Source organism: Cebus imitator, unplaced genomic scaffold (assembly GCF_001604975.1).
Source record: "Cebus imitator isolate Cc_AM_T3 unplaced genomic scaffold, Cebus_imitator-1.0 Scaffold263, whole genome shotgun sequence".
In the NCBI taxonomy this organism is placed as follows: Eukaryota; Metazoa; Chordata; class Mammalia; order Primates; family Cebidae; genus Cebus; species Cebus imitator.
This window is the reverse complement of record NW_016107578.1, coordinates 1362938-1372574: the sequence shown is the minus strand read 5'-3', so window position 1 is coordinate 1372574 and position 9637 is coordinate 1362938. Positions and strand designations below refer to the sequence as shown.

General features: G+C 38.7%; 1 protein-coding gene across 3 annotated transcripts; it reads left to right on the top strand.

The window, feature by feature from the left end:
* The first annotated feature begins 3285 nt into the window (after nt 1-3285).
* LOC108283615 (zinc finger protein 177) lies at nt 3286-8537 on the top strand. Of its 3 annotated transcripts, none has more exons than XM_017500057.2 (6): nt 3286-3324; nt 5070-5153; nt 5765-5891; nt 6369-6461; nt 6815-6897; nt 7414-8537. In XM_017500057.2, the coding sequence occupies exons 2-6, from the start codon at nt 5121-5123 to the stop codon at nt 8518-8520; spliced, it is 1443 nt and encodes a 480-aa protein (XP_017355546.1). In that variant the 5' UTR covers nt 3286-3324; nt 5070-5120; the 3' UTR covers nt 8521-8537. The 3 variants fall into 3 exon arrangements, with proteins under 3 accessions (XP_017355546.1, XP_017355544.1, XP_017355547.1); XM_017500055.2 differs by having other exon boundaries at nt 6366-6461; XM_017500058.2 differs by lacking the exon at nt 3286-3324 and having other exon boundaries at nt 5473-5891; nt 6366-6461.
* The last annotated feature ends 1100 nt before the right edge of the window (nt 8538-9637 follow it).

The window sequence follows — 9637 nt, the reverse complement described above, 5'->3', positions numbered from 1 at the left end:
GCAATTTCCACCTCCTGGGTTAAGCAAGTCTCCTGCCTCAGCCTCCGGAGTAGCTGGGACTACAGGCATGCACCATCACACCCAGCTAATTTTTAAAATATTTTTAGTAGAGACAGGTTTTCACCATGTTTGCCAGGATGGTCTCAATTCCTGACCTCATGATCCCCCTGCCTCAGCCTCCCAAAGTGCCAGGATGACAGGCATGAGCTACCACACTTGGCCAGATATAACATTTTCTTAATGCATTCAGCCATCGACAAACACCTTGTTTCCATATAGCAACTATTGTAAATGCTGCAATGAATATGAGGTCACAGATTCCTCTTCAAGATAGTGATTTCACTTCCTTTGGTTATATATCCAGTAGTGGGATTGCTGGATCATATGGTAGTTCTACTTTTAATATTTTGACGCACCTCCACTACTGCTTTCCATAATGGCTGTAACAATTTACATTCTTATCAACAATGTGTAAGGGTTCCCTTTGTCCACACCCAACACTTATCCTTTGACTTTTTGATAACAGCTGTTATAACAAGTGTAAGATAACAGCCAACTGTGGTTTTGATTTGTACTTACCTAATAATGTGATGTTGGGCACCTTTTCATACACCTACTGGCCATTTTTATTTCTTCTTTGGAAAAATGTCTGTTTAGATCCTTTACCCATTTTTTAATCCATTTTTATCTATTGAAATGTATGAATTTCTTAGGTATTTTAGATACTAACTTCTTGTGCAAATACTTTCTCCCATTCCATAGGTTGCCTTTTCATTTTGTTCATTATTTCCTTTGCTGTGCAGAAACTTTTTAGTTTAATGTAGTTTTACTTATTTTTTGCCTTTCTTGCCTGTGCTTTTGGTGTCAACTCTTTAAAAAAACATTGTCAAAACCAGTATCACAGAGCTTTTCCTGTTTTCTTGTAGGAGTTTTATGATCTCAGGTCTTACATTTAAGTCTTTAATCCATTTTGAATTGATTTCTGTTTGTAACATAAGGATCCAATTTCACTTTTTCACATCTAGATATCTAGTTTTCCTTACACCATTTACTGAAGAGACTGTACTTTCCCCACTGTTTATTCTTGGCATCTTTGTCCAAGATTAGTGGACCATAGATTCCTGGGTTTATTTCTGGGCTTCCTATTCTGCTATATTAGTGTCTATATCTGTTTTTATGCCAGTACCATACTAATTTGATTACAGTATCTTTGTAATATATTTGAAATCAGGAACTGGGGTGCCTCCAGCATTGTTCTTGTTCAAGATTGCTTTAGCTATTTGGGGTTTTTGTGTTTCCATATGAATTTTAGGATTGTTTCTTCTATTTCTATGAAAAATATCATTGGAATTTTCATAGGGATTGTATTAATTTGTAAATCACCTTTACATAGTATGACATTTGACAATATTGATTCTTCCAATCCATGAACACTGGATGTCTTTCCATTTGTTAATGTGTCTTCTACTACTTTCACCAGTGTTTTAGAGTTTTCAGTGTTCAGATCATCTTCATTAAATTTATTGTCAGTATTTTACTTTTTTGATACTATAAGTGAATTTTCATATTTTCCAGATAGTTTCTTAGAAATGCATTTTTGTATATTGATTGTTTTATCCTTCATTACTGAATTTACATGTTAGTTTTAACAGTTTTTTCATGGAGTCTAATTTAGAGTTTTCTAGGTATGTCATCTACAAACAGATAATTTTATCTTTTCCAATATAAATGCCTTTTATTTTGTTTTCTTGCATAATTGTTTTGGCTAGAACTTCCAGTCATATGTTGAATAAAAGTGATGAGGATGGGCATCTTTGTCTTGTTCTCAGTCTTAGAGGAAAAGCTTTCAATTTTTTATAATTGACTATAATACTAGCTGTGGCATTGTCACCTATGGCCTTTATTGGTATTGAAGTATAAACTCTTAATTTGTTGAAGGTTTTTTATCACACAAGAATGCTGAACTTTACCAAGTTCTTTTTCTGCATCTATTCTAATAATCATTTATCTTTCATTCTGTTAATATTATATATTTCCATGATTTTGTTTATCTTGAACTATCCTTGAATTTCTGGGATAAATCCCACTTGATCATGGTGTATGATCCTTTTAATGCATGTTGGATTTGGTTTGCTAGTATATGAAGAGTTTTGTATCTATTTTCAGTAGGGATATTGGCTTGTAGTTTTCTGTTCTTACAATGTTTTTGTCTGGTTTTGGTATCAGTGTAATGCTGAACTCATAAAATTTATGAGTTTAATGAGGAGCTTGGCTGGACCCTTCTTCCATTTCTTTGGAAGAGTTTGAGAAGGATTATTCTTCTTTAAATGTTTGGTAGAATTCAACAGTGAAGGCACCAAGTCCTGGGCTTTTCTTTGATGGAAGGCTTTTCCTTACTGATTGAGTCTCCTTACTTATTATTGATCTTGTTGGGTTTTCTGTTTATATGTTTCAGTCTTAGCAGGTTACATGTTTCTAGGAATTTTTCCATTTTTTCTAGGTTATCCAATTTTTTGGCATATAATTTTTCATTATAGTCTCTTATCCTTTGTATTTCTGTGGTTATCACTTGTAATGCCTTCTCTTTCATTTCTAATTTTACCTTAGTCTTGTGTATTTTAATGTTAGGTAGTCTGGCTAAAGGTTTTTGTTTATCTTTTCATACAACCAACTTTCAGTTTCATCCATCTTATCTATTGTCTTTCTAGTCTCATTTATTTCTGCTATGATCTTTATTATTATTTCCTTCCTTCTACAGACTTTGGGCTTAGTTTCTTCTTTTTTACTTCTACTGACTTTGGGCTTAGCTGCCACTTTTTCTAGTAACTTGAGGTATTAACGTTAAGCTGTATAAGATCTTTCTTACTCACCCCTTGCTCTCTTTTGCTTCCATTGACATGGAATGTTTTTCCCATCTTCTTACTTTCAGACTACATGCATTCTTAAAGCTATAGTGAGCTTCTTGTAGGCAGCATATACTACTTTTTCAATCCAGTCTGCCACTATGTGTTTTGATTAGAGAATTTAATCCATTTACTTTTTTGTTTGCTTTAAGGAGATAGGGTCTCTGTCACCCAGGCTTGGGAGTACAGTGGCATGATCATATTCCCAGGACTCCCAGGCTCAAGCAATCCTTCTACCCTAGCCCATCAAGTAGCTAGGACTGCAGGCAGATGCCACCACACCCAGATAATTGTTAAAAATTATTTTCTGTAGAGATGCAGTCTTGCTGTGTTGCCCAGCCTGCTCTCAAACTCCTGCTATCAAGTGATCCTTCAGCCTCAGCCTCCTGAGTGCATTTATATTTAAAGTAATTAACGATAGGTAAGTACTTACTGTTGCCATTTTGCTTATTCTTTTGTGGCTGTTTTACACGTTTTGTTCTTTTCTTCCTCCCTTCCTGTCTTTGTGATTTAATGACTCTGTAGTGATATGCTTTGATTCCTTTCTCTTTTCTCCATAATACAGGTTATTGCTTTGTGGCTACTATGAAGCTTAAAGCATCTTGTAGTTTTAATAGTTTGTGTTAAGCTGTTAACAACTTAGCTTTATTTGCATATAATTTATACTCTTCCATTTCCCATATTTTATGTTTAATCTTTTGTACTAGAGTTATAAGTTATTTAGACACCACTGTTAAGTATTAGGGTATCTGGATTTGAACATATAAGTACCTTTACCCCAGTGGGTTTTATAATTGTATATGTTTTCATGTTACAAAGTGTCCTTTCTTTTAAGGTGAGGGGTTTACTATTTCCTGTAAATCAGCTCTATTACTGACGAAGCCCCTCATCTTTTGTTTGTCCAGGGAAGTTTTTATGTCTCCTTCATTACTGAAGGCCATTTTTACCAAGTATAACTTATTGGTTGGCAGTATAGTCATGCACTGCATGAAGACATTTTGGTCCATGATGGACCACCCATATATGACAGTGGTCTCATAACACTATAATGGTGCTAAAAAATCCCAATCACCCAGTGACATAGCCACTGTAACACTGTAAAGCACATTACTCACATGTCTGTGGTCTCCACAAACCTGCTACACTGCCAGTCATGTAACAGTCTAGCACATACAATTATGTACAGTACAGATGATATATAGTACATAATAATGAATAGTAATAAATGACCACGTTACTGGTTTATATATTTTCATATTATTTATTGTTGTTTTAGAATATATTCCTTCTGCTTGCTAAAAAAAAGTTAACTGTAAAACGGCCTCAAGCATGATGCTTCAGAAGGCATTCCAGAAGGCACTGTCACCACAGGAGATGTCAGCTCCATGTATGTTATTGCTCTGAATACCTTAAGTGAGACACATAGAAGGTCTAAGACAGTGATATTCATGATTCTAACTCTATTAGACCTAGATTAAGTGTATGTTTGAGTCTTTGTTTACAATAAAGAAGCTTAAAAAGTAAAACAAATGAGGGGCAAGCAAACAGGGCCTTGAAGGTAGGCTACTAAGTTAAGAAGACAGTCCTAGCTCTGCTGTAAGATTTACAGCACTAGATTTTGATGACTTCACATGTACAGCTAAGCATACTAAATGTCCTGAAATTTAACCCTTTTATTATGAAATGCAAATATTCTCACCTTTATGGTCCTTTTGAGTTACTCCTTATTATTTTAGTAATTTAGGGATATTAACCCAACCCTGTGAAGTCTGTCCCATTTGAACAATGAGAAGTGAGGGTGTGATACAAGATATTCCAGACTCATCTTGAAGATTTATTCTATATCAGACCCAGCTCTTTCCCCAGTGAGTCCTGTGTTCTGTCATGAGTAAATGGTATTCAGAACAGTTCTGCACTTCAGAGGCTCATTCCACCTGAGGTGTTAGCCTTTTCAGTGGTTCAGCCTAGAAAAAAGTCCAAGAAAAAAATGATAAGTGCATACTATATTTCTAATTTGAGCATATACTGTGTTCTTGGATAGGGAGACAAATTGTAACTGTATTATCTGTGTATGTTGTTACTCTCTAGTATGAAGACGCTTCTGAGCCTGCTAGTGTTGAATATCTAGCAGGCCTAGACTTTTATGGCTTCTGTCTTCTTCTCCAGCTGCCTGCTCAGGACTCTGCCCAGCCAGGAAGTAAACCTACAGGAGGAAGAATGGCCGCCGGGTGGCTGACAGCCTGGTCACAGGTACACAAGAAATTTCTCTATTTCCAAAAGCACACTGCCATTCCTGAAAAGAACACATCTCTTGCCCCTGACCTCAAGTTTGACAGCCCAATCAGAGCTGGCTTCATCTTTGCAGTTCCCAGGCTGTTTCATATAGAAGAGGAAATGCCTGGGAAATGCTTCTGTTCCCACGTTTGTTAACTTTTTCCAAATATTCTTCCATATTTTTGAGTATGAAGTCCATACTTTGCTGAGTCCTGTAAAGACTTTCACTAGGAAAATTGTTTATTCATTTCTCAAGTATTTCTTGCATTCTGACAGTATGCCCTATCTACACCAGATCTGAATAGGACCAAAAGAGTCCTCACAACCTAACTGCAAAGATCAAGCCAACCATATTTTAGAAAAGCTGTTATGACCATGACCCTAAATGATATGGCCCAGGGAGTAAGATTTAAAGAAGAGAGCTCTGAGAACTCAGCTTTAAGGCAAATAACAGAAGGCCTCTGATGCATGTGAGCTTCCAATGCCCTGGGTCTCCTCTCCAGTCTTGTCAGCCTCACCCACCGTTCTCCTGGTACATAGTCGAAAATGGACATCAGCTGAGCCAGACTATGTATGTGATGTTTTAGAACTCAGTGACCTTCCAGGAAGTGGCAGTGGACTTTTCCCAGGAGGAGTGGGCATTGCTGGACCTTGCTCAAAAAAATCTATACAAAGATGTGATGCTGGAGAACTTTAGGAACCTGACCTCAGTGGGTAAGGCTGGCCTCATTCCTTCATTTGTTTATGTAGCAAATAGTTTTTAAGCACATATTGTGTTCCAGAATCTTGTGAAAAGAATGGCAATACAGTGGTTACCCACAAAATGAACAGTCCCTGCCCTCGGGGGGCAGTCTAGTGGCTTCCCATAGAAATGCACTGATTTCATTTTCTCTATCACTAATACCTTTAGATAATTTGCGTGTATGTCTTATCCTCTGCATAGGTTTCAAGGGTCACTTCCATATAGGGCATGGCCAAGGTTTTGTTTTGTTTTGTTTTTGAGACGGAGTTTCACTCATGTTACCCAGGCTGGAGTGCAATGGCGCGATCTCGGCTCACCGCAACCTATGCTTTTAAATGGTCCTCATGAAAGAGCTCTGCTCTAGTTGTTTTGATGTTCCTAAAGCTGCACTTGAGTATTTTAACAATCCTCATACATTTCTCCCACATCCTCTCATTCTGCATGAGTAGGGTATCAGCTCTGCAGACACAATCTGATCTCCAAGGTGCATCAAGAAGAGCTGAAGACAGATGAAGGAGGAATTCTACAAAGTGACAGTGCAGGTGAGCCCTGGACAGAACAGTCATCTCATGGTGCAGCCGTGGCCAGTGAGGGTTGGTACATTTGGGAATGTCACTCAGTGCAGGAAAAGAAATCTGAGGTCATTATTTCCATGAATGCTTTTTGTTTAGTTCTATTTTCCAGATAATACTGTCTTATTTCCCAGACCTCCACAATCCTAACTAAAATACGTCCCATTTCTACTGCTTGTTCATATCACTGGTTACATCTTCTCTCTCACATTTCTCTACTTAGAGAGATTATTTGAAGACAAATCCATAGAGTCTCCTTCCCTTTTTCTTTCATCCCTGCCTTTTTTCCCAATAATTATAAAAATTTTCCTGTGCTATTTCAGAGTGGGAAACTCAACTGAAATCCAAAGATGTGATTGCTATGCAAAACATTCCTGGGGGAAAAACATCTAATGACATAAAAATGGTAAGACTTGGTAAGAATTATTCCTGGTCTTTGTAGTAGAAGCCTGGGAATTTCAGTGAGTTAAAACATCAGCACCCAAAGCAGGGTTAAGAGTTTAGGCACTAAGTTTTCATCAGAAAGCTGTCTCAGTGATTTTCATGAAATTGGAGAAATGTGTAAACCTAGTTTAATGCTTGCTGCCTCACAGAGAATAACTGCAAGTAAACATTTACTTAAATAGGATTTTTGTGTTAAGTATTTAGTATATAATTCATTCTTCACTCAGTATTAGAAAAACTGTGTATTAAAGAAGCCATTTGTTGGGAAAGAATACAATAGAGCCTTGGGTAGAGCAGTGAGCTTATTCAACTTGAAAAAACTAATAGGGCAGAAGTTGTATGCATGTACTGAAAACGGTAAACATGTCAGTCATGACCATGTGCTTCCCATATATGGCTGAATCCACATGGAAAAGAATTCCTGTGAATACAATGAAAGTGAAAAACTTTTAGTCACTGCTTACTCCCTTTTCAACAGGCACAAACTCAACCTGGTAAGAACCCCCTGGCGTGTAACCATTGTGAGAAATTCAGAAAGAACACTCACTTTATTTGTACAAGATATTGCAAGGGAGAGAAATTCTATAAATATACCAAGTATGGCAAAGTCTTCAGCCATCCCTCAACTCTTAGGAGTCATGTGAGCATTCACACTGGAGAGAATACTCTTGAATTTACTGATTGTGGAAAAGCTTTCAATCAAGAGTCATCCCTCAGGAAACACTTAACTCCCACAGGAGAGAATTCTCAGGAGTATGATCAATGTGATATGTCCTTCAGCCTACACCCTTCCTTCTCGGTACGTGAGCAAATACCTAATAGAGAGAAAGGCAGTGAATGCAGTGACTGTGGCAAAAGCTCTCCCCTTAGTGTCCACACGAAGACTGGTAGTGTACAGGAGGGTTTGGAACATAATGAACATGAGAAAACTTTAACTGACCCTTTGTCCCTTCAGAACTATGTCAGCACTCACACTGGAGAGAACCCCTATGAATGCAGTGACTGTGGGAAGGCCTTCATTTTTCAGTCTTCCCTTAAGAAACACATGAGATCTCATACTGGAGAGAAGCCATATGAGTGTGATCACTGTGGAAAATCCTTTAGCCAGAGCTCTCATTTGAATGTGCACAAAAGAACTCACACTGGAGAGAAACCCTATGACTGTAAGGAATGTGGGAGGGCTTTCACCGTTCCTTCATCCCTTCAGAAACATGTGAGAACCCACACTGGAGAGAAACCCTATGAATGCAGTGACTGTGGAAAAGCTTTCATCGATCAGTCATCCCTTAAGAAACACACACGCTCTCACACTGGAGAGAAGCCTTATGAGTGCAACCAGTGTGGAAAATCCTTCAGCACAGGCTCTTACCTTATTGTGCACAAGAGAACTCACACTGGAGAGAAAACCTATGAGTGTAAGGAATGTGGGAAGGCCTTTAGGAATTCCTCTTGCCTGAGGGTACACATGAGAACTCACACTGGAGAGAAGCCTTATAAATGTATTCAGTGTGAAAAAGCCTTTAGCACAAGCACTAACCTTATAATGCACAAGCGAATCCACACTGGCCAGAAATTATATGAATGAAGTGACTACAGAAAAGTGTGTGTTGTCCTTCATGCCTTAATGGTCATTGTGCTTCTGGCCCAACCCTTATAAATGTTACAGCTTGCTCTTTTTTTTTTTTTTTTTTTGGACGGAGTCTTGCTCTTGCTGCCTGGGCTCCAGTACAATGGCATGATCTTAGCTCACTGCAACTTCCACCTCCACCTCCCAGGTTCAAGTGATTCTCCTGCCTCAGCCTCCTGAGTAGCTGGGATTACAGGTGTCTGCCACCACACCTGGCCAATTTTTTAAAAAAAATCTTTAGTACAGACAGGGTTTCACCATGTTGGCCAGGCTGGGTCTTAAACTCCTGACCTCATGATCCGCCTGCCTCAGCCTCCCAAAGTACTGGGATTGATTACAGGTGTGAGCCACCACACCCAGCCTCTGATTGGTTTTAATCAGTGAGTGTTTCATCCTTATACATGTCACAACTTACTAATTTATAAGTATGTTAATATGTAGATCCTATGAATATCTTACCTTTGCAGTTTAATTGCATTGTGGTCTAAAATGTATAGATTCTATGTGACACTGATTTGAACATAGTTGCTGGAGACTGACATACTGTGGCAGACAGAATTAGTTGCTGTCTCAATATCCATTCCTCCCTTCTTGTTCCATTCCTCACTCCTTGTTTTTGCTTTTTTGAGATAGAATTTCGCTCTTGTCACCCAGGCTGGAGTGCAGTGGTACAATCTCTGCTCACTGCAACCTCTGCCTCTCAAGTAGCTGGGATTACAGGCATGTGCCACCATGCCTGGCTAATTTTTGTATTTTTGGTAGAGACGGTTTCACCATGTTGGCTGATCTCAAACCCCTCCTGACCTCAGGTGATTCACCTGCCTTGGCCTCCCAAAGTGCTGGGATTACAGGCGTGAGGCACCACACCCAGCCCCTTCTTTCTTAAAGTAACAAAAAGTTTACCATTTGGTTCAAGCTGGCAATATGGACATTTTTAAAAGGACTCACCACCCAGCTTTCCTTACAGCTGTGAGTGGCCAAATGTGTCCCCATCTCTAGCCCATGCAAAGTAGGCAGAGGCACTGGATACAGCTTCTAAGGAAGCTCATGAAAATGGGAATACCCCATCTGGTGT

What these genes read in the sequence shown, in the direction of transcription:
- LOC108283615 (XM_017500055.2), top strand. Translation starts at nt 5,121, where the DNA reads ATGGCCGCCGGGTGGCTGACAGCCTGGTCACAG. An exon ending in TCTACAAAGTGACAGTGCAG is followed by an intron (nt 6,462 to 6,814) that starts GTGAGCCCTGGA and finishes GTGCTATTTCAG; the next exon opens with AGTGGGAAACTCAACTGAAA. An exon ending in CATCTAATGACATAAAAATG is followed by an intron (nt 6,898 to 7,413) that starts GTAAGACTTGGT and finishes CCTTTTCAACAG; the next exon opens with GCACAAACTCAACCTGGTAA.